The 26,302-nt window shown below is 34.7% G+C and overlaps 1 protein-coding gene across 2 annotated transcripts in view; it reads left to right on the forward strand.

The window, feature by feature from the left end:
• Positions 1 to 1,960: 1,960 nt before the first annotated feature.
• LOC150099940 (putative ATP-dependent RNA helicase DDX49) overlaps positions 1,961 to 26,302 on the forward strand; it is a 43,224-nt gene continuing 18,882 nt past the window's right edge. Inside the window, exons 1-4 of one of the 2 annotated variants that reach the window (XM_090402798.1) lie at positions 1,961 to 2,114; positions 4,479 to 4,717; positions 9,338 to 9,532; positions 14,140 to 14,411. In XM_090402798.1, the coding sequence (XP_090258924.1) occupies positions 2,033 to 2,114; positions 4,479 to 4,717; positions 9,338 to 9,532; positions 14,140 to 14,411 (788 nt within the window). In that variant the 5' untranslated portion in view covers positions 1,961 to 2,032. The remainder of the gene's footprint in view (positions 2,115 to 4,478; positions 4,718 to 9,337; positions 9,533 to 14,139; positions 14,412 to 26,302) is intronic. The other variant, XM_090402799.1, reaches the window with a different exon arrangement.

The raw sequence follows: 26,302 nt of genomic DNA on the forward strand, positions 1-26,302 counted from the left end.
TTTCGAGTAGTGTAGTTAATTAAGGTGATGTAGAGACCTTGCAGGATGATTTCAAGAGACTGATGGCAAAGCATAATGAACGGCAGTTTAATATGGAAAAGTGTAAAGTTATGTATTTTGGATATGAAGTTTAGAAGCTGTATATCACATTGAGGTAACTGTACTCCAGGAAATCGATGAAGTCAGGGAGTTGGGGGTACTAGCAGATAGTGAGTTGAAGTCAGAGGGCATATTGCTTAAGTAACCAGGGTAACTAACAGAATTACTTTGTTAATGAAGAGCGCACTGACAAGCACAGATAAGGGAGTTTTCATTCCTCTTTTTAAATCCTTGATACAATCACATCTGTTTTACTGTTCTAGGGTCTGGTCATCCGTGTCTCTCGTGGATATGGAAGCATTAGAGAGGATCCAGAGGAAGGTGTTGTGTGGAACGCTCCTTATGAGGATAGGTTGATAGTGTGTAGATTTCAAAAGTTGGTTGAAAGACAAAAAAGGAGCGATATCACAGAAGCATTTAATTCATTTCAAGTCTTTTATAGAATTGATGCAGGGGAAATGTTTCAGTACTTGGCTAGAGGGAGCAGTCCAATTCAAGGTCATTCTTGGGAATTTGGTAATAGTGTGGTTAGCAAAGGCATAAAGACTGGATTTTTCACTTGAACAGTAGTGCATGAATGAATGGAATAGGTTGCCTGAGTCAGTTGTGAGTGTTTTGCCTGTTAATGGATTCAATGAGAGGTACAGTGCATATTGTGTTGATAGTTTGTGTCTCCCAGGATGAGTCTTAGGACTCCATGTGCTTATGTTATAATAATAAAATAACAATAATAATAATAATAATAATAATAATAATAATAATAATAATTGAGCCAGTGTAGCTCAGTGGAAGTGCTGTTTGCACACCTCAGCACTAGATCATCTGAAGAAAGATCGTAGTTAGTTTAATTCTAGTCGCTGACTAGAGGAACTTTTTCTATGCCTTTTTCGGTGGTTCTCGAGTTAATCGATTCTAACAGGGGTCAGCGGGTTTCTTTTCTCGGAAACTCGGGAGAAGAAAAAACTCTTTGTAAACGCAAGGAAATCGACCACAGAACCCAGATTAATTCAGTGATTAAAAATATTTTGTTATGAACCACGAGATGGTGGCATTCGTTATCCGTGTCTTCTGTACGTGCCACTTAAATTAATGATAGTTTTTGGGCCAGCTATCTGAATGGTTACCAGTGGAGATTGAACTGCCCGCTCAGTTTTCAAAAGTTAGATAGGACTAAAACAGCCTTGCCTACTCCCTATAAGGGAATATAAAGACTAGCTGATTTCTTTTAATTTTGATAATAATAATAAATCTTCTTTGCACCCTTCCACCCCTTCTTTATCCCCTTAATTGCATGTAGACCATAGATGGCAATTTGTTTAGCAGGCCTCGATACCAGACATGGTCAAAAATCTATGTCTTCTTCTTTTGTACTCATCTCCTCCATAAAGTAGTTTTATGAAGCATTTTGGATGTTAATTTTCTAAAAGCAGTATTTGCTTTTGTCAGGCTTTGTATTATATCGTTGCAGTTCTATTTTCAGTATCAACATTAGTTAATAAATATTAGTATTTATTAACTAATGTATATATTAGAAGTATTACTTCTAATATTAGTATTAGTATTACTTCTAATATTAGTATTAATATTACTTCTTGCAATGAGTCGTCAATCAATTTTAATTTTTTTGGCATTTGCTGTTCGCTATAAGAACTCCTATTTTGTTTTGTTTTTTCATATTTATTTTTTAAGTCCATATTCATATTGATTTTACGATATTTTTGTTGCAAGTGTAGTCTTCAGATTTTAAATAGTGTGCGGTTTTAGGGCTCTTCTCTGTAAATATTATAAATAGGTATACCCTTCATCAATGCAACGAAAAACTTGGTTAAGTTTAATGGCGCTGTGTGTAGTATGTGTTGGGTCCTACACGTGTATTCTTAAAATTATGGAGCTATGAATTTGTATATGATTCCATGACAGTGAACTAGATGAAATGGCTGAAAGCATTACACGTGCTGTGACATTTAATGATCTGAATTTAGATGACTGGCTACTTCAGCAATGCAGCTCAATGGGTAAGTCATCAGCTTTGCACACACATATACAGGGTGTTCGGGATAAATTTGACAGTTTCGTAAGGAAAAAGAAAATCTTCTTTGTATCTATTAAATTTAATGAATTGACAAAAAAACATTACAGGCAGAGTTAATTACAATACTATCAACAAGATTTACTCAAAATAACCACCATTAACATCGATCACAGCTTCAATTCTGCTTCGGAACCTCGAACAAGCTGATGCTACAGTCTCCCTGGGAAGGGCCGCAAAAACTGTTTTAATTTTATCCATTAACTGGGCTTTTGTATTACTGGAAGTGCGATTGGTGTCTTTTTCAACTGCGCCCCATACAAAATAATCCATGGGGTTAAGGTCTGGGGAGTTTGGAGGCCAAACATTTGGACTGGTGAAGTCGTAGAAATTTTCAGACAACCATTTTTGACTTTTCCCAGAGGTGTGGCAAGGGGCCGAATCCTGCTGCCATACATACGGCCTACCATTGGCTACCCTTGTTATCCAGGGCTTGACTACAGTTAGCAACTCCACGAACAAAGCCCGAATTCCAATGCCAGGGTTCTTCAACACCTGTTCCTGCAGATTTGCGAGAAATTCTGCTGTACGAACGCAATCAGATCGTCTGCTAGGGATCTTTCTTCTTGCTACATCCTCGTAGTCACCATTGCAAGTCTCTAGTTCATGCCTGATTGTTTTTACTGTATTCAGGGAGCATTGGGCAGCAGTCGTAATATCCTTATTTTGATGGCGGGCACGAATCATCATGATACAAGTTATTCTCTTCCATGATTCAGGTGGGTTCCAGCTATCCATCCTTTCTGACATCTTGTATATGAATGAAGAAGGGTCCAAACTTTTAAATGAAGAGAAGTGTGTGTTAATACATGTAACTTACGGAAAAATATAATTAATTATAAATATGTCAAATTTATCCCGAACACCCTGTATTATTATTATTATTATGTGACACCTCCAGGGTGTCCAAAGACTCATCGAGGGAGAGTGTGCCAACAGCATCGGAACGCATTCCAACTACTAACCGCGCTCAAACTAGCTTAACTTTTTTCGTGAGCCATTAGTAGCAGAGGCTCTACCAATCGACTAACCTTTGCTGCTACACTATGAAGATTTCTACTATCCAAACATTTGTGTTTATAGCCATTTTTAATATGTACATATGTACAGTATCTACTTGTCTCTTTTTAATGAATTTTTACTTATATGCTATTAGAAACAGACTAAACACATTAAGAATCTTCATAAATGATATATATACACATTATTCACACATTAAAAAAAAAATATATATATATATATATATATATATATATATATATACAGTGCCGAGTAGACCAGTCCTTTGGATATATTAAATATAAATATTATATGGAGAGATGGTGAATTGTGTATAGTGGAGTTAAGTGACCTCCTGTGATGAGGCCTTGAAGGTGTGTCACCTGATAATAGTAATATAGACCGCTGCTTCCATTGAGATCAAACTGTCATCCTTCCCATTTACAGTAGCGTAGTGAAAGGGAAGGAAGGATGACTGTTATCCCATTCTCCATGAAGGGAGACATCTTTTTGTTTATTTAATGTTTTCTTTATGTGCAGCAATTGGTTGGAATGGAAAGATTTGCTTTGTGTCATGCACATTACTCATTATTCCATTGCCCATTTCGTCAGATAACACCTAAAAGAGTCCGATTTTCGAAATGAAATAATTCAAAGTGTACTGAGGAGCCCCAGATTTCTTTTGTTGCACTGTGATTACTGAAAGGTGACAAATTGCATGATATGCCAATTTTAAAATTTTAGGTGTGTTCAAGTCCTTTCAAGCTTTATCAAACTTGTTAAAGGTTCCAATGATAGCAAATACCCTAAAAGTCCAAAAATGGAAGAATAAGGGGTATTTATTAGTTAGAAGAAGGTGGGAGCTTATTCTTGTATAAATATGCCACAGGTACAGCTCTCCAAAGTTGCTGGCCTGGTTGGCCAAGTGGTTAGTGTATCTGCTTTCCAGCTAAGTGGCTGGAAAGCGGATACACTAACCACTTGGCCAACCAGACCATACACTAACCACTTGGCACAAAGACATCAGAGGTCATACTGTGCCAGGACACCAGTCACAGCAGTGCCATAAAAAATCAAATTAAAAAAAATTGTGTCCATGCTTCCCGTAAGTCAGTAGGAGTTCCATAAAGTGATTAGTGGTGCTGCATCTGTTTTTCTTTAAATTAAAAAGATAATTGTTTTCTTTCCCTACATGTATTTAATTGTATTAATTTGTACATGTAAATAAGGTAATAATAATGGAAATAAAGTATTATTATTAAATAATTTTATTTTCATTTTGCTTATATAGGTCTTCAACATCCTACACCTGTGCAGAGTAATTGTATTCCACCAATTATGGAAGGAAAAGATTGTATTGGATGTGCTCAAACTGGCAGTGGTAAAACACTGGCCTTTGCACTTCCAATCTTACATAAACTTGGTGAAGATCCGTATGGAATTTTTGCTCTAATTCTTACACCAACCAGAGAGTTAGCCTTTCAGATTGCTGAGCAGTTCCGAGTTTTAGGGAAACCTATTGGGCTACAGGTAAATACTTATAGTATGATTAAAGAAATTTTCATGTACTACAGTATATCTTTATTTGATAATCATTTCTAATAGCACATTATAAATGCATTTAATACATATTTATCATATTATATAATTACATATAATACATACAATATAATGCATATTTAATGTGTGAATAATGTGTATATATATCATTTATGAAGATTCTTAATGTGTTTAGTCTGTTTCTAATAGCATATAAGTAAAAATTCATTAAAAAGAGACAAGTAGATACTGTACATATGTACATATTAAAAATGGCTATAAACACAAATGTTTGGATAGTAGAAAATTGGAATCCTCTAATTTAGATTATAAACAGTAATAAAGATAAAAACAGTAATAATGGATAAAAATGAATTGTTGGCATAGATATATAATAACTATATATATATATATATATATAAATTTATTTGTTCATCATTCCTTAGTGAGACATCCGACTAGCCAGTTAAATTGCCTTTTTGCCATAATTTTTCAATCATGGTTGAGCAATAATTCATAGAATCAGATTCTTAGCCAAAAGAATTATGGTTTGTTAGAACAATGATTATGCAATATCTCACTTCTTCTTTACCTCTGGTTGTCTAAACTACTTTCAGTATATTAGGGTTACCAAGTAATTTTATAAACTTGGCTATTTTACTCCTAATCCCAAGTAAGCAAACAGTTAAGTTTGCGCCTGAACGTAGTTCAAGTCTAAAGGTGGTGCAACACCAGGGCAACTCATTGTAAAGATGGGTAAAGCTCTGATCACTATTCTTATTCTTAGTATTTTCCATAATGTAAAGCACATCTCACTAAGAGATGTATATATACTGCAATACATTATGGGTGGGGTCACTACCCAGACCGGTTTCAACCTTTTTTGAGATCTCAGTGAGTAGCTAGACCCTAAATACCAAGGTTTTAGTAATACAGAGCCTTATCAACTTTACCTATACAAGTTGCTACAAGGTGTTTTTATTTTGAATAAGAATCTCTGGAAGAGATATAGTGTAAATTAGTTTTTTTAACTTGGGAATAATGTATATTAGGGTTACCAAGTAATTTTATAAACTTGGTTATTTTACTCCTAATCCCAAGTGAGCAAACAGTTAAGTTTTTGCCTGAATGTAGTTCAAGTCTAAATAGTTTAAGAATAGTGATCAGAGCTTTACCCACCTTTTCAATGAGTTCCCCTGGTGTTGCACCACCTTTAGACTTGAACTACGTTCAGGCACAAACTTAACTGTTTGCTTGCTTGGGATTAGGAGTAAAATAACCAAGTTTATAAAATTACTTGGTAACCCTAATATACATTATTCCCAAGTTAAAAAAACTTATTTACTTTCAGTATGATTTTTCTTCTGCCATCACTAGACTAGCATTCATATTTTTTTCTCTTCCATTGGGTATTCCTTGCCAAGGAATGTCAGTTCTAGGCCCAAGTTCTCTCTCTGTCCTATTATGTAAGATTGATCTGCCATCTTTATGGTTCTTCTTGTTCTGGTCTCTTGAACTTCTTATCTCTGACGTGGTCTGTGTATTTAAACATTGACATTATTTTCTGTAGTGACTCGTTGTCTACAGCTCCAGCTGATTTCTGTTTTCGATTTCACTAACCAAGCTAGAAGAGATGCTAAAGTATTTGCTTATACAAATTGCCTGTATTACAGAATACTAGATAACCTTTCTGCTTTTCAACACTCTTGATCTTTTTAACCACATCTCCATAATCTTGTACAAGTTTTCTCTCTTACAGAATATCCTTTCTTCAGTACTTAACCATTAGTCCGTTGATAGTATGTACATCAGCATCAAGTGAGATGACCTCCTAAACTCCTGTTCCTTTCTTTTCGTGGACAGACTGCTGTTTTCATTCCCAGTCCAAATGCCTGCTCCATTTGAGTTACAGAAACTATTGCAGTAATTACAAAATGACCATCAATAAATCTTATCTGATTCTGAGAGATTCAAATGCAGAAAAACTTGCCTCCTATAGAAATGGTAGTTGTACCTTCTAGTCTCTCAAAAAAGCTAGAATGCACAACTTTTGCTCAACTGTATCACTGCTCTCTCTTCCAGGTGGCATCATTCCTCTCTTCTCCTCCTACTTCTACATAGATGACTAAGGCAAATCACCTCCTCAGCCATACCAAAAACAGTGCATTGTGCCTGGTATAGTAGACTTCCACCATGCTGAAGCATGGTAGAAGTCTACTATTCAGCTGAAGATATATTCTGAAGATATATAAGTCTAATATTCAGCTGAAGATGAATTTAGCTAATCCATATGTAAAGAACTGAGAGAAATATATATATATATATATATATATATATATATATATATATATATTTAAAAAAAATCTTGTGTTCTTTTAAGTATTGCAAGCAAAGGCAAGTCAGATGCTGAGGATTGTATTCTCGTAAGCTCTCGGCTTGGAAATAATGTTGGATCTTTAAGATCCATTATTTCTATATTAAAAAAAAACTACTTATTCTATAAGACAAATAGAAATGAAAGTCAAAATAAAATGAAAAGAAATGAAAGTCATTATAAACCTATAATGCATTGTCATGGATGCTACTAAGGATTAGATAATCTGTAAAGCATGCTCTAGAGACCATACATAAAACTTCTAATAAATAGAGTGGTGGTTTCACATCAGGTAAAAGAACTCATCTACCACCTAAAACTTTAAGTTTTAAAAAAGAGGTATACCGTGAGTAGACATATCGATACAAAATTAATAACGGAAAAACTCACGTACAAAGATTATTTAATGATATAATTTTCGCCTGTGTGTCATAGACATCTTCAGTACATATTAAGCTCAAATTAAACAATAACTGACAATTCCAAAAAGCACCACCTAAGTAGCTGGTCTAAGATAACTAAAAAGGTCAATAAATTTCCTTAAAAAAAAAATAAAATAAAATAAAAAATAGCTGATTTGTAAAGTACTATCTCCCATAAGGGGGATAGACATAAGCCATCGGATCTGTTTAAGTTAGGATAATGAAGTAGAGTTTCACATGTTTCTTTATAAAGGAGTTCCATGAAGAACTCTTGTCTTTCTCCAATGAACTCTATGTCTAGTGAAGATGGCATGTTCTGCAAGTCCAGACTTTTCAGGTTTAAAGTATTCAATATAAGATTGGTGTTCTTCTAGCCAAATAGAGGCAGATCTTCCCATTTGTCTGAAATAAGATAATCCACAAGAGCACGAAATCTGGTAGACACCTGGAAGAAAATAGACACCTAAAACTTTCACAAGCATCCATGCCTCTGGTGTGATTCGAACTTGAATTCAGCCAGTAATGCTGGTGAATATACCTCAAGAATTCAGTTTGCAACATCTGCCTTGTTGTCAATGACATGTAAAGAAAATCATCTTGCAGACTTTGTTCAAAAGGAGTTGTCATAGGATGCGATATCAGTATTCATTCATATCCATTTATAACAGTGGTAAAAGACTGCCTCACCTAAAATCAGCTGTGGACACTATTTTATGCCAATGGAATTTTGAAGTCTATTGTAGAAATAATCAACCAGGAGTTGTGTTTTTAGTAATAAGACATTGTTTAAGTGTCTTATTAAGTGAGACACAGTCTCAGTTTCTTGAGGAGGGCAGTTTTGTAACCAGCCCCCCCCCCCCCCCACACACACACACGAAAGTTCCCCGGGCCTATGACACAACAGGTAAGTCAAACATCAACCAGTGGGCTACACTGATGTAGAGAACCTAACCTAATTGATTGTTGTAATTTATGAGTGAAGCAATGAATCACATCCATCCTTTTCCAAGTGGATTGGCAAGTGCATATGGCTGATGCTTTTTTCTGGAGTTGGACTTTTGATGTAGTACTTCAAAAGAATAAATGCTGATAGGTAGTATGCAACAAATAGTACAGTCCCTTCCTCCCTTCCACATTGCGCTAGTTTTATGCAGCAAACCTGTTGTTATTTTAACATTATAAGACCATATTATGTGTATTAATATGATATGATTTGAAGAAAGTGATGAAGAATTTGACTTGCCTGCACATGATTATGTAAGTATATCAGTGGTACATGGACTGGCAGTCATATTGAAGGATGAATAGTTGAAATGCCTGAAAGGTGGAAAGTGTGATCAAAAAAAAAAAAAAAAAGCTTACATCTGTTGAGCAGAGTGGAATTTGGATTTTTCTGATTCCTGATATGTCTAATATAAGAAAAACCGAGATGAACAAATAACTAATTTCTTATAACAAATTCCATTCAATATGAAATATGGACTTCTCTAACAAAAGAAGCATGTAACTTTTTTTGTAAATGAAAATTTCAGAATGACAGGGTATAAACAATCGACTCTCATTATAGTAAACTCCAAGAGACAACACGAATAGTGAATTTTTAGAATATCATTATGTCTAGCGATTTTGGTGATTTTGTTACAAAGAGTGAATCCGTTATAATGGTGTTTGCTTTGATGAGTGGCAACTGTGCTCTGTTATTCATATCTATCTGAATTGAATACTAAACCTGTACTTTTAAAAAATTTTTATCATTCTAAAATGCATAGCTACAGCATTTTACATTATATAATATGTACGTATGTATTATTTTAGGATTGCATTATTATTGGTGGAATGGATATGATGATTCAGGGAAAAGAACTTGCATCCAAACCACACATTGTTATTTCAACTCCTGGTCGGCTTGCTGATCACTTAGAAAGTTGCAACACATTCACATTAAAGAATATCAGATTTCTTGTACTTGATGAAGCAGATAGGCTATTAGAGGGTCATTTTGATGAACAGGTAAATCTCTTATGTTAGAATATAGAACAGTAATAAGAAAGAATGAATGATAAATAAATTTGTATCTCTCTGTTATTCATACATAAAAAACTTTTTATATAAAAAGTTAATATGACACTTAACAGTTCTTATCTGTACAAGACGGATTGATGAATGGTGATGAAATGCCAGAAATGTAATGGATTGGATAATGGCATATGTGAACCATAGCAGCTTAGCTACCATGTGTACTCGAATATTATCATTGATATCAGTTATATATAGTAACATCGTCCGCTCGGTTGGCCTAGTGGCTTTGCGCTTCGCAACCATATGCCTGAGGAAGAAGTGGCCTAGGTTCAATTCCCATCGACGACTTGAGGAGCTTAAGGATCTTCCTCAGCCATAGCCAAGTTAGCTGGTCTTGGGCATGGACGATAAGGTTTTTTCTGCCAGTTTATCTGGGGTTTTTCATCCCGCAAGCAGGAAAACCGGACCCATGAACACACAGGCTACAGTCATAGAAATACGGCAAGGAAGGCAACAGGAAACCACCTTGCGTCACTATCTCCCTAGTAATCAGCTGCAACCCTCTCAAAGAGAGGGAGCCACAGGATCAGATATTAACATCACACTCAGTGGGTGTTCATTTGATGATTATGCAACCTGTATGCATGAAATATCCCTAACAAGAAATAATTCATTTAAATAAAAAATTGTGACAGCGTATTGAATAGCTTCTCTCTTGGCACCCTGTCATATGCCTTTTCCAGATCTGTATTTAAGTTTTGTCGATCTGGAAAAGGCATATGACAAGGTGCCAAGCGAGAGAAGCTATTCAATACGCTACAGTTATATGGTGTCGATGGGATATTATATCAATCTATACTTAGTCTTTATTTGAGTTCTAAGTTGGCAATTAGAATTGAAGGATGTACAGGAAGATGATTTAATGTTAAATCTGGTATGAGAGAAGGATGCACATTATCCCCTCTGTTATTCATCATCTATATGGATTACATTATGAAGGAAAGTGGTATCAAACATGATATCAGAATTGGAGATGTTAATGTCAGCTCTTTGCTTTATGCGGATGATGTTATACTTCTAAATAAATCCGCTACTAGTTTGCAAGATTCCCTGACTAAATTGAATAACTATTGTAATAGATATGGTATGAAGGTCAGCATTAAAAAGACAAAGACAATGAAAATAGGCAGAATCATTGAAAATGTCAACTGTGTTGTGAATGGAGAACCTGTGGAACAAGTAAAATGTTTCAGCTACTTAGGCGCAATTTTTAGTGATGATGGTAATTTAAATATGGAAACAGACAACAGAATCAACAAAGCTGGTATGGTAGGAACTCGATTGAATAAATTCATATGGAATAAGAGAGAAATTAGTCGGAACACTAAATTAGCTGTATACAAGACAGTGTTCAAACCAGTTTTAACTTATGGATCTGAGAGCTGGGTCAGAAGTAAAACACTTAACCAAAGACTAGAAACCGCAGATATGAGAGTCCTGAGAAAGATTAGCGGCATGAACAGATGGCATCAATTGCAATATCATATTAAAATGAGGATATCAGGAAAGAACTTGACATTGTCAGCATCCAGGAATGCGTTAGCAGAGCTAATCTCAGGTGGTATGGTCACTTAAACAGAATGGGCGAGGAAAGATTAGCAAAACAAGTGTTCTCTTCCAGGTTGGCAGGAAAACGACCCAGAGGAAGACCAAGATATAGGTGGATTAATACGGTACAATGTGCCTTAGACGATAGAAATATAAGATTTGATAATGTTGGAGTCTTGACAAGTAACAGACTGATTTGGAGGAAAATTGTAGATAGGAAGTTAGTAATGATGTAAATTTTTCATATAGTACTATCATATCCTGTACACCCCTTGAGGGTACATGTCAGGAATTTGATGATGATGACAGAAATTTAGATGAACAGCATTACTGTAGGCAACATAATAGCTGAGAAAATGGAAATAAATCAAACGGGATAGTGGTAATATTATAGTCTGAATGCCAATAATGAATTTAACAAGATTTCACTGTACAGTTTAAATAATTATGTGAGAGGAGTCTTTTTTGAATCTAATTTGAAAGCATCAAATTAGGATTTGTTTGTGTCTTGGAATGCTCTAAAGTTCAAGAGAAAGCTTATTGGACTTTTGGGATTGGTGGATAGACATAGATCTATGAGTGCATAGTGCGGACTTCTTAAGGGATTATTGTTTTGGTAATTCTCATTTTATAATGAGAAGATGACTTTTAGAATGATGTAGATATGCTGTGGTGTTTGTATTTTGCAAAATAAGAAAAAAAAATATTAAGTAGCATTCCACATGGCAACTTATTTTATAAGTTAAGATTGGTTAACTGATGGATATCAGAGAGTAGTAAATGGGATGCCATGGATTAGTGGAGGCTAGCATATTGTTACATTTCCTTGTACATCCTTTTAATTTAGTTACTCTTTATCTGTTATGCCATTGTTATAATCTCAGCAAAAGTTACTAAGAAAAATAGTCATTTGTTAATGATCACTTCTGTGCTGTTACTTGTAATCTAATTAAATGTGTTTTTAATAATTTTGAAGACACATACACATAATAGGTGCAGTTTTAGAAGTTTATATTTGTGGGGAGGGGGGAGTGGAGAAAGAAAGTAAGAAGATAGAAGAGGAAACAAGAAAGGAAATAGAAAAAGAACATGTACCCTCAAGGGGTGTACAGGATATGATAGTACTACATGAAAAATTTACATCATTACTAACTTATAGAAATATAAAAGGATGTGGAGCAGAATGTGCCAAAGTACTTTAGAAAGGGAGTGATTAAATTATTAAAAGAAATAATGTCTTAACATACTGAACTGATTTAGATATAAAATATAGCACACTAAAAGCCCTTGTTAATGTAATAGCCTTGTATTTCAACTCCATCTAAAGAATAGATAGTGTTACTGTGTAATTAATCATATGGTATAAGAATTGAATGATTTTTTCCCCTTAATCATAATGTTTAAAACTGTGTGCGTGTATGTGTTTATTTATATTTCTGAACCCTTGGTTTAGAGCAGCGCTTCCCAAACTGTGAACTGCGGCCCCCTTGGAGGCTGTAAGTTTTGTTGAGGGGAGGGGGGGGGGGCTGTGAAATAATGAAAACAAATTTAAAATGTTTTAAGACTAGGTAGATTTTTTTTAATAAGAAACATATTTAATTTTTATTATTTATTATTTCTTTTTTGTTCTTTTTTATATTTCATCATCATCATCAAATTCCTGACATGTACCCTCAAGGGATGTACAGGATATGATAGTACTACATGAAAAATTTACATCATTACTAACTTCCTATCTACAATTTTCCTCTAAATCAGTCTGTTACTTGTCAAGATTCCGACATTATAAGATCTTATATTTCTATCATCTGTGGCACTTTGTACCGTATCAATCCACCTATATCTTGGTCTTCCTCTGGGTCGTTTTCCTGCCAACCTGGCAGAGAACACTTGTTTTGCTAATCTTTCCTCGCCCATTCTGTTTAAGTGACCATACCACATGAGATTAGCTCTGCTAACCCATTCCTGGATGCTGGCAATGCCAAGTTCTTTCCTATTATCCTCATTTTTAATATAATATTGCCATTGATGCCATCTGTTCATGCCTCTAATCTTTCTGAGGACTCTCATATCTGCGTCTCTAGTCTTTGGTCAAGTGTTTTACTTCTGACTCAGCTCTCAGATCCATAAGTTAAAACTGGTTTGAACACTGTCTTGTATACAGCTAACTTAGTGTTCTGACTAATTTCTCTCTTATTCCATATGAATTTATTCAATTGACTTCCTACCATACCAGCTTTGTTCATTCTGTTGTCTATTTCCATATTTAATTTACCATCTTCACTAAAAATCGTAGCTGAAAAGTTTTACTTGTTCCACAGGTTCTCCATTCATAACACAGTTGACATTTTCAACGATTTTTTTATATTTTAATGGAAAAAAATCACACATTGGTGTTGGTTCACAAATTTTGCTTCTTGTGTATTTCAGCAATTAATTAATATTAGTAAATATATGCTTATTCATATAAGTTTCATTTCAAAGGTATTGATAAGAAACACAAAAAAGATTACAAATAAAATCTTGAATATAAATACAATAAATATCATAATAATATGTCTATATTACGATTTTTTTTTGGATGGGGACCATGAAATATTTTAATTTTTTCAAAGGGGAACTTGACATCCATAAGTTTGGGAAGCACTGGTTTAGGGTACCTTCCAATGGGGGGGACCATTAAATATTTAATGTTTCTTGATCTTTCTATAAGCTCTTATTTGGATTAGTCTCGGCAGCTACAATGTAAAAAAATATTATTCTGGGATTGGATAAGTCATTTTTTATTCACTTTTGTCTATAATAGTATGTAGTGTATTACTGGGTGGGAAAAAAAGTGAAGTAACTGGCTGGGGGTTACTTATACTTACAATCATTTCATTTCATAAATGTTAAGTCAAGAAAATAATAATAAAAATTTTAAATTTTTCTTTGCTTCACTTATTTATTTATTTTTTTTATTTATTTATTTATTTTATTTTTTTTTCAAGCTGCAAACAATTTTTGCTGCTCTTCCTCAAAAGCGTCAGACTCTTCTCTTCAGTGCAACCCTCACACAAAATCTAGAAGAGTTACAGAGCCTAGCAATGAGCCAGCCATACTTTTGGTGTGCTCCTGGTGAAGTAGCAACTGTAGAACAGTTGGATCAGCGTTATGTCTTGACCCCAGCACAAGTTCGAGATGCATACTTAGTTCATATCATACATAAGTTTCAAGACAAAAATCCAAATGCATCTGTAATTGTTTTTACAAGTACATGCAAGTAAGAGTTATTTCTTATTGTTTTTAAAGGAAAAAGTCCTCTTGTTGTGAAATTAGAATTATGTTGCTATAAATTAAAAGCAAGTCTGAAGGAGAAATTGTGTATGTGGAAATGTAGAGAATTTATATTATTATTATTATTGTGTATCTTAATGATCTACAAAAAAGTTTACAAATCTATAAATACTGTGTGCTGCTGTATTTTCAGAAACCTGGGAATCCTGCCTGTGAGTGTGAACATTGGTTTTGTTTTAACATTGCGATGTCACACACACTGGACAATGAAATCTGTCTGTTGCATGTTGTTGTTTGTCAACCGTAATACATTTCCAAAGCTATCAGCCTATATGGAAAGAAGTTTAAAACATCCATGCCATTGGTAGGTCTTAATGGCAAACATGGACTTTTATGCAGATATATATATATATATATATATATATATATATACTGTAAACATTGTTACCTTTCATAGCACAAAGTCAGAAATGTGCCAAAGAACTACCAGTAAGCATTGTTGCTTTTAAGTGCTCTTTCCATCCCACTGCTTTGCTTTTTCATTTTTCTGCAGATAATCCTATGATCTCTTAGCATTTTATTTTTTACTTGCATTTTTCAAATCATGCAAACAAACTAGAATTTGGCATAAGAATACTGTTTAGCCAAATTATTAGTATACAGGTATCCCTTGCTTAACTCAGGATTTGATTAACACAGTTAATCAGTTTGCAACAATCCCTTTATATACGTGGTAAGAGTTTTAAATAACGCACCTTTAAATTTACCATGCAAATACATGCAAGCCTCAAGGAGTGTTACTTGGCCCAGAGAAAGAAAGTCGTGAGCATGATGACGTCATTCCTCTCACACAGTCGGGCTCTCAGAGCCAGCCAGTTACTTAGCTTTCAAAGTTCTTTTGCTTTTAGCTAACACACCTGTCATCCAAATTCTCTTAATGATCTGTGTGAGAATGTGAAAGTATTATTTTTTCCACCAAATACGGCATCATTGCTACAACCCATGGATGTCATTGCAACTTTCAAAGCCTATTTTCTTAAAAAGGCATTCTCAAAGTCAGTAGAAACAACAACAGGAGAAAATGCAATTACGCTCCAAGAATTTTGAAAAAATTTTAACATTAAACACTCAATTGAAAACATTCATGACTCGTGGGAGCTAGAAGACATCTTCTAGCTGCATGAAAGTTGTTTTTAAAAACCTTTTGCTAGAATGCGCTAATGACTTATGTGGTTTTCAAAATCCTGTGAACAACTTAGTTGAAGAAATTGTTGCAATTGGTGAAGACCTTGATTTTGATGGCGTTGATGCAGAAGATGTTAAAGAATTATTGGATTCAAATTCAAAAGATTTCAGTGACAGCGATCTTCTTGAAATTGAACAACAATGCGCATATGAAGACAACGAACAAATGAAATGCGAAAATGAGGTTCCAAAGGAGATAACAATCAAAGAACTGGACAGAATATTTTGCAGTTTAGAATCGCTTAAGCAGCAAGTAATGGATATGGATCCAGATTAATCAAAGAATGCTTGTTTGCCGAGTTCTAGAGTCATTTTGCTTGTTATTGTAGAATTTATGCTGATAAGAAAAAAACTAAAACTGTTCAAACAACTCTTGATAACTTTTTATATAAAAGATTGCAGTAACTAATATAGGTACAAGTATTATTAAACATTTACTTTGCATTCATTTTTTTATCTTTCCTGAAAGAATACCATCTGAAATTAATTATTAGTACCGTAATCGATCATGGACGAATTGTAATTTTTACCGTTGATTATTATATTTGATTAATGCAATTTTGATATATGCAGTAACATCATCATCATCATCAAATTCCTGCCATGTACCCTCAACAGGTGTACACGATATGATAGTACTACATGAAAAAAATTACATCATTACTAACTTCCTATCTACAATTTTCCTCCAAATCAGTCTGTTACTTGTCAAGACTCCAACATTATCAGATCTTATATTTCTATCGTCTAAGGCACTTTGTACCGTATCAATCCACCTATATCTTGGTCTTCCTCTGGATCGTTTTGCTGCCAACCTGGCAGAGAACACTTGTTTTACTAATCTTTCTTTGCCCATTCTGTTTAAGTGACCATACCACCTGAGATTAGCTCTGCTAACGCATTCCTGGATGCTGACAGTGTCAAGTTCTTTCCTAATATCCTTGTTTTTAATATGATATTGCCATTGATGCCATCTGTTCACGCCTCTAATCTTTCTCAGGACTCTCATATCTGCAGTCTCTAGTCTTTGGTCAAGTGTTTTACTTTTGACCTAGCTCTCAGATCCATAAGTTAAAACTGATTTGAACACTGTCTTGTATATACAGCTAATTTAGTGTTCCGACTACTTTCTCTCTTATTCCATATGAATTTATTCGATTGACTTCCCACCATACCAGCTTTGCTGATTCCGTTGTATATTTCTATATATAATTTACCATCTTCACTAAAAATCGCGCCTAAGTAGCTAAAATGTTTTACTTGTTCCACAGGTTCTCCATTCACAACACAGTTGACATTTTCAATGATTCTGCCTATTTCCATTGTCTTTGTCTTTTTATTGCTGACCTTCATACCATATCTATTACAACAGTTATTCAATTTAGACAGAGAATCTTGCAGACTTGTAGCAGATTTATTTAGAAGTATAACATCATCCGCATAAAACAAAGAGCTGACATTAACATCTCCGATTTTGATATCATGTTTAATACCACTTTCCTTCATAATGTGATCCTTATAGATAATGAATAACAGAGGGGATAATGTACATCCTTGTCTCACACCAGATTTAACATTAAACCATCAACCCTAAGTATTGCTTGATATAATGCCCCATTGACACCATATAACTGTAGCGTATTGAATAGCTTCTCTCTTGGCACCTTGTCATATGCCTTTTCCAGATCTACAAAACTTAAATACAGATCTTTGTTATATTCCCATGCTTTCTCAACTATTTGTCGTAAAGTGAAGACCTGATCCTGACAGCCTCTATTTGGCCTGAATCCAGCTTGTTTTTCACCAAGCTTTTGCTGCACAATTCTTCTCAACCGTTTCTCAAGTATACTTGCATAGATCTTGCCAGGCACACTCAGTAGGGAAATACCTTTGTAATTCTCACATTCAGTTTTATCTACCTTTTTATATATGGGTATACTATGAGATCTCTACTCCAATCATCGGGAATTCATCCCTCTGTCCAGGCATTCTGAGCTCTTCAGTGCAGCCACTGTAACACTTTTATACCACCATATTTCAGCATTTCTGGTCGAATATCATCTACTCCTGCTGCCTTTCCACATTTCAAGCCTTTGATGGCATTTTCTACTTCAAGTATGGATATGTATTCCTGACTGCATGCCTGGTCAGTGTTTTTTACCACTGTCCTGTCCTCACTGCTTGTTTCATTTAGCAGTTTTTCAAAGTAATTACTCCATACTTCAAGGATATATTTTTCTTGTATTTTCATGTCACCTTTATCATCTCTAACTCCTTTTACAGCACTCTTTCCTCCATTCCTAATCTTCTTCAACAACCTCCAGAATATTTTGCCATCATCTTGATATTTATTTTCTATATTCTTGCCAAAGTCCTCCCATGACTTTTGTTTAGCTAGTTTTACACACTGTTTAGCATTCTTGCATTTGTCTCTATAATTCTCTAAGAGCACAAGCTGACTTATTTGCCAAGAACATTTGATATGCTTTCTTCTTTTCCTTCACTGCCAATTTAACTTCCTGTATCCACCATGGAGTTCTGATTTTTCTATCCTTGCAGACAACTTCACCACATGCCTCTCTAGCTGAATCAATCAGGGCTTTCCTCAAGGCTTGCCACTGAATCTCCAAGGTTTGATTCCTGTTCTCAAATTCTTTCATTTTTTCTTCAATAATCTTTGTGTATTTTAGTCTCCAGTTCACATCTGAGAGCTGCTCAACTTTTATTCGCTTTAAAACTTTCGTACTCAATATGAAATTTCGTTTTCAATATGAAATTGAATTTTATCCTGCTCAAGACTAAATGTGATCACTTTCAATTTCAAATCCTCTGTATACATTCTGGTGTCCTGCACCAGTGGGAAAACATCACTATTAACAATAACATAGTTAATGAGACTTTTCTTATTCCTTGCCTCTTCTCTCCATGTGAATATCTGCACATTTTTATGTTGGAACACAGTGTTAGTAATAACCAGTCCATGTTCTGAGCAGAAATCCAACAGATATTTGCCATTATTATTAGCTTTTCTCTTTTCTCCAAATTTTCCCAAAACATTTTTGTATGTCTGGCAATAACTTCCTACTCTGCTATTTAGATCCCCAACAAGGACCAACTTTTCCTTTTTCATTATGTCAGTTGCTTTTTCTAAAGCCTCAAAAAATTCCTCCACTTCTATCTTAGTAGAACCTTCTGTGGGACCATAGGCACAAATAAGTCTTATTTAGTTCCTCATTCTGATATTTGTCCACATCACTCTACTTGAGACTGCCTGCCATTCAAGAAGATTAGCCTTGTATTTTGTGTTGAATACTATGGCTACGCCTTCTTTTCCTTAATGTCATTGCCTGAATATAACATTTTGTATTTATTGCTCAGAAAGATCTCACCAGTTTTTGTCTTTCTTGTTTCAGTCACTCTTATATTATGTCGATCTGGTACTTATATAATTCCTCAACTAGCTCCATTTCTTTGCCATTCAGGCTTCTTACGTTGATAGTACCGATCTTTAACTCTGGTGATGTTGAGTTGGGGTATAATTTCAGATTTGTTCCAGTAGCTGACTTTTCGCTGTTCGCCCTGGTTCCCTGGCGAAAACAACGGGGGCCTTGTTTAACTGGGCGACGCCCCAGCCGGCATGAAATTTTGTCATGTTGTACCATCATTTTTTATTTTGGTTTAACCAATAAGAATACAATTTGGTCGGCTAAATCCCAAATTGCCAGCCCATCCTCGTTCATTCCAGGTAGATACCCAACAGGGTGCACCACTAGAAGGTGAGGATTGGACATTAGGTCAAAAGCCCTGGTCGGTTCTCTGCATTCCTTTAAAGGCTATGTGGAGGTGTCCTCTCAGTTATACAGCTTTGACCCTTAAGCACCCCCTATATGCAGTAACATTGAGGGATTAATTAATTGCATTAATCAAGAGACACCTGTATATTGAAATTCTCTTGTATGGGATGCTTTAAAAAAAAAAAATATATATATATATATGCAGGTTTTTTCTCCCATAAACTCAAGAAATCTACCATAGAACCCATGTTATTTCAGACATTAAATATATTGTGTTAGGGACCATGAGATGGTGGCACTTGTTAAGCCGTCTCTCTTCACCGCGTGCCGCTTAATTAATAATAGCCTTGGGCCAGCTATCTCTGATTGGGTACCAGTGGAGATTGAACTGCCCAGTCAGTCCCCAAAAGTTAAATAGGGCTGAAACGGTCTGGCCTACTCCCTATAAGGGGATAAAAAACCATTAGCTGATTTTTTTTGATTTTTTATATATAGTGACTAGTATTGACTCGGCTTGGAGACATATTTAAAAATTAATAATTATACTGACTAAGAACCGAGAAAGGTAAAAAAACTTTAATATAACATTTCTAGTTTCGTCAGAATGCCGACTTCTTCAGCTGTGTAAATAATAACAAAAAACTGTAAAAATAACGAGGTAAAAAACATGGACTTCTCAAATTAACAAAATAGGAATAGCAACAATCATATTTGAGCTGGTGTCCACGTGGCAGGACTAGCGTGAGTTGTAAGTGAGTGGCAACTGATTTGAGAGCGCCAGAACTCAATGACTGCACTGTGGGCATCAGGCAAACTGTAGCTTGAATTGTTGTTTATATGTGATGGGTCCAGAACTATCTCTTTTGATTCTATGATACGTCTCTCAAGTTCGTCACTGCATTTATAGATATTGGTCATAAGATTCCAGGCTATCTGGTGTTGAAGCTCTTCTAGATTAGAGTTAGTGGAGAAAAAACATGACTGGAGAGTGCACTTGCATGGGTTCTTTTGTAAGAGATGTCACCCTGGTGTTCCTCAAGACGTAGTGAAATAGACTTATCAGTCTGTCCATAATAAGGTTTACTGCAGTTGCAGACAACTTTATAAACTGCTGGAAACTGAAGCTGGTTGTGTTTTGGTTTGGGGCGACTCAGAAAAGAACAAAGCTTTGGTAGGGTGGTGAAGTAGGTTTTGATGTTGAGTTTCTTCATTATTTTGGCCAGTTTTGGAGATAGAGATATTAATAACAGCAATTGGATGTGCGTAATAGGATTGGAGTTATCTTCTTGTCGAGGTTGGATACGTGGATGTAGATGTTTAGTGATGCTTTGAGAAGAATAGTACTAATTTCAAGGTAATCGTTGTTTAAGAATGTGCTTTTCAGATGGTTGAGTTCTGTTTGAAGGTCTTCTACTGAAATAAGAGATCTTGCTCGATGGGCCAGAGTGAAAATAATACCAGATTTCTGTGGAGGAAAGTGATGAGAAGAGGCATGCATGTATCTATCTGTGCGAGTAGTTTTTCGAAAAATCAAAAATTTAAGACAATCAGGCATTCTAGTGATCTTCAAGTCCAAAAAAAAGTGAGGACGCCATTCATCTCTAGTTCGGACGTGAATTTGATGTTCCGGTGTTGATTATTTAAGTGATCTAGGAAGGTTTGTAACTCCTCTAGACCATATTCCCAGGTAAGGAAGATGTCATCCATGTATCGCAGCCACAGTTTAGGTTTTAATGTTGCTTTGTCTTCTAGGAAAATATTGGCTAAGACTGGAGATAATGGACTGCCCATAGCTAAGCCGCTGGTTTGTTTATATATTTTTCTTTCAAAAGAGAAATAGCCGGAGTTTATGCAATGTGTTAATAGAGCAAAAATTTTCTTTGAAACTTTCTTTTTAAGTAGATTGAGTACTTCTTCTGTTGGCATTTTTGTAAAAAAAGAGAGACAATGTCAAAACTAACCATTCTGTCAGAATACTCGAGTTTTAAATTTTTTGTCTTCGAAATAAAAGCTTCAGAGTTTTTGATATAAGAGGAGGAATTACCAATGAGATGTTTTAAGGAAACAGCAAGGTATTTAGACAGACTGTAAGTAGGTGAGTCAATACCTTCAACTATTGATCTTAAAGGTGTCTGCCTTGTGGATCTTCGGAAGGCCGTACAAACGGGGAATAAGGGGATGGAGAGAGCAGAGAGATAGTCTGGTGTGTCTAGGAATTTCTGAAGTAGATCTGAGAAGGTTGTTGGTACAGCTATGAAGCTCCCTTGTAGGCTCACTTTGTAAGAGAGAGTAGGTATCAGATATTGATAAACCGTTGATCTTGGAATGGTAATCAGATCTGTCTAAGACTACAGTTGCATTCCCTTTGTCTGCAGGTAGGATAATGATATCGTTGTTATCACGAAGATGGTAGATAGCTCTTCTTTCAGCCAAGGATAAATTATCTTCAGTATGACGACTGTTGTTTATGGTAAAAATAGCTTCGATTCTGAGTAGGTTCGCTGTTTGTTTGGGTAAATGTGAAGCAGCCTTTTCTACTTTGGTTAGAAAGAGTTCCTTAAGAATGGAAGTGGGGAATGGGACGAAGTTCGGCCCTTTAGAAAGAATGCTTATTTCTGCTGAAGAAAGGGTATGTGAGGATTTGTTAATCACAACATTTTCCAGGTTTTGTAAACCAATAGGAGATTGACGAGTTTGTTCCTGTCTGAGTCGACTGAATTTCCTGATGAGAGTTAATTTATTGATTATGGATCTAGAAGCACTGGGTGAGCTGATGTTTTTAACCTCATTCCAAGCACTGTTGTCCAAGAATGAACTCAGGTTATTTTCCAAAGCATCTCTTTTAGAGAAGGCTGAAGCTAAAGTAAATTTAGTGTCTGCAATCCTTTCATTTGACAGATCTATTTAAGCTTTACGGTAGATATTATGTGCACGTTTTGTGCGAATAGATTCTTTAAAATCTAAGAATTTAGAGATGACAGAGTGGGACTTGCATCTTTTTAACCAAAACACAGCCAGCTTCAGTTTCCAGGAGTTTATAAAGTTGTCTGCAACTGCGGTGAACCTGATTATGGACAGACTGATAAGTCTATTTCACTACGTCTTGAGGAACACCAGTGTGACATCTCTTACAAAAGAACCCGTGCAAGTGCACTCTCCACTCATGTTCTTTTCTCTGCTAAATCTAATCTGGAAGGGCTTCACACCAGATAGACTGGAATCTTATGACCAATATCTATAAATGCGGTGACGAACTTTAGAGACACATCGTAAAATCAAAAGAGATAGTTCTGGAACCATCACATATAAACAACAATTCAAGCTACAGTTTGCTTGATGCCCACAGTGCAGTGATTGAGTTCTGGCACTCTTGAATCAGTTGCCACTCACAACTCACGCTAGTCCTGCCCAGGGGTGCGTCGGCCATATGTGCAATGTGTGCAACGCACACAGGTGCCGCCAAAGATTTGGTATGATGTTTTAAATAAAGTGAATTTTGTCTGCAAAATACTGCAGTCTTCATCTATGAATCTCCAACTTGCTTTAGATGCATTGAATGATCTAAATAAATTTTTAAATGATTATAGGTCTGATGAAACTTTCAAAGAAATTATAGAAAGCTCAAAATTAATTGCAGCAAAATTTGACGCAGAATCTATTTTGTGGTAGTAGACCACTAAGGCGACGTAAAAAGACAACACAATTTGATTTTGAAAATGAAAATATAGTTGATCCTGAAATTTCATTAAGAGTAATTTTTTTTTCTCTGCATAAAAGATCAAACATTATAAACTTTGCAGGAAAGATTTACTTTATTAAAAGAACATGAATTCATTTCAGTTTTTGTATTTGTTAAGTACTTCACAAAATAAAGAATATTTATTATGTTGTTGTTAAAAGTTACAACAAAAATTAACACATGAGAATCATTCAGATATTGAGCAGACGATTTATACAAAGAAATTTTACACTGTCAACCATTTATTTCTAATTTTAAAAATGATATATATTAGATAATTCAGTATATTTATTCAAACAACTTAATCATAGTTTATCCAAACTTTACAATTACTCTTTGGATTTTTTTGTCATTACCAGTATCTGTAGCATCTGCAGAACGGTCCTTTTCTAAACTTAAAATTATTAAAAACTACTTGCACTCCACAATGGTACAAGACAGACTTTCAAATCTTTCCATTATATCAATAGAGTCAGATATTTTGAATCAACTTGATATACATGATATTATTTGAGAATTTTCATTAATGAAAACTAGAAAAGTTCAATTCACTAAGTGATTTTTCTTTCTGTTTAAATATTTATTTAACTATTTCTTTACCCAGTAATGTTTAATGTTCCTATTTTATATACTTGTAAGTTACTATTATTTATTTATTTTATTATTTACTTTATTTTTTTCCAAATTATTTTTGTTGTTTTTGTACCCTTGTATTGTTTTTTATACTTTTTTTTTTTTGTAATTTCTACTTTTTGTTCAGTAAACTTATAATTAATATATTTCGTATTTCATTTTTACTCACTGATACATTTTTATAAAGTGATTTTTTATTGGGGGGAAGGGGTATAGGAGCGCCAACTAAAGTTTTGCACACAGGTGCCAGACACTACTGGTGCGCTCCTGGTCTTGCCATGCGGACACCAGTTCAAATATGACTGTTGCTATTCCTATTTTGTTACTTTAAGAAGTCCATGTTTTGTACTTTGTTATTTTTCGAGTTTTTTATTATTATTTACACCTGAAGACGTTGGCGTTCCTACGAAACTAGTCGTGTTATATTAAAGTTTTCTTACCTTTCTCGGTGTTCTTAGTCAGTATAATTATTAATTTTTAAATATATATATATAGCATTTGTTTTGGTTATATCTTTTGATGTGAGCATGTCAGCTAAAGTAAAGTAGAGTTTGACTTCTGAATGGTTTAATCTTTTAATTACTAATTAATGTCAAAAAGTAAGTCACTAAAGTCAACTCTTTTTAGTTGTATGAAATGTCTAAAGATCGGTTGTTTACTTTTTTTTAGCATTTCTCATGCTGTTGTTTCTCTTCACCCATTGGGTATGAAATACTCATACTATGAAATATATGACATACTGGGTAACAGTATGAAAGAAATAGTTTTAGGGAAAATGTTTTAAACTTACCTAGAAGTATGTGATGTTAATATTCATGCTTGCCATTAAGATATACTGGTAGCATATTAGTTATGATTACTTATGAAAGGAGTGGCAATAGTTTTACTAATGAACAACATAGAGCCTCCATAGCCCAGTACTGATGTCCTTTGACTGGAAAGTCCTGGATTCGAATCCTATCTAAGATGTGAAGAATTTTTATGAGGGCTTATTAGTTGAAGATGAGTTAGCTAGTCTCATATGGAGATGATGGTATTTTTCATCCTGCAAAACAGGCAAACAGTCAGAAGAATACCCACAATTAGCAGACGTATAAACTGTCATCATAACCTTAGCTGCTTTGGCCATAATTTCAAACAACAACAGCAACAACTATGAAGATATTATGAGGAACTTCACTTGAGAGAGAGACCTAGAGAAAGATCAGTGTCTAGGTGGATTGATGCATTTAGTGCCTTAGGAGACTGAAATATTACATTGGACAGTATCGGGAGTCCTGTCAAATAATGACTAATTTGGAGGGGAAAGGTTGATGAGACATTAGTAACAAAGTAAACTTAAGCATGTAATACTGTCATCATATCCTTTGAGGGGCACATATCAGGAATGTCCATGATGAGAAATAACAGCCAATGAGAAAAATTCTTGCTTACTAAACAGAACAGAAGGAAAATGAAAGGTACGCTGTCAGTTAATTTTTGTTAAGGAATACATGTTACTAAGCTGTTTTGTTGATGAAAAGTCAGTGTGAGGTGACATTGATACCATTCATCTTGCTTCTTGTATAATTGGCATAATATTGAGCAAAGCATAACATAGACTTGGACTAAAAATATTCTTTTTGGCCTCTTGAGTGATTAAGAATGTATATTTTTAGTGTGTAAATTAAAATGCAGTTTCAACTTTTATCTTCATTTGTGAATCCTTGTAGGAACAATATTGTACTATTTGGTCTATTAGCAGCATTCAACTGTTTCTGCATACAGTCTAATGCAGATGTTTTACTGAATTGTGATGGAACTCCTCAGTTGAATCAAGAATTACTTTCACAGTACATTTAAATCTTTACAACTTCTGAAGAAATAGTTGTAAATTATATATTTATTTGCAGTTTTAACAGAGTTTCAGTCCTAATCCTTGAAGCTGAAAATGCAACATAAAAATGTCCATAAGGAGGTATATCTCTTTGTGAGCTTTGTGATATTGCAAAGCTCACAAAGATATCACTTGCATAGTTTTGATGCAAGTGTTTTGATTATACATTTTTATAATATTAATCAGTATAAATGACATTTCATTTATAGATGGGTCAGTTTAGTTTAAATAAATGTAGGTTGTTAAAATGATAAACAAAAATCATGCCTCTGTGCTAAGTGAGTGCTAGTTGCTGTCTCAGAATCAGTGGAGTTTCTTCTTCTGAAGCTCTGATTTTTTCTCTTCCACAAAACTTAAAGAACCCAATAGCATATTCATTCAGTAAACTAACAAACACTGTGGCACATGGCTTGACCATATTATCCTGTGAAGATCAGGTTCAGTGTCTGTAATTATGATAATAATAATCATTTTAAAGCAGTTTATGTTGGTGCTGGTACTCTGTCACATCTTGCAGTTGTGGAGCTATAACTTCTTTCATAAACAGGCTGTAATAGAATGGAGTATCATTTATTTTCTGTATTAGGCTA

The sequence above is a fragment of the Typopeltis vanoorti genome, chromosome 13, assembly GCF_054136105.1.
Source record: "Typopeltis vanoorti isolate ZY-2024b chromosome 13, IOZ_Tvanoo_1.0, whole genome shotgun sequence".
NCBI lineage: Eukaryota > Metazoa > Arthropoda > Arachnida > Uropygi > Thelyphonidae > Typopeltis > Typopeltis vanoorti.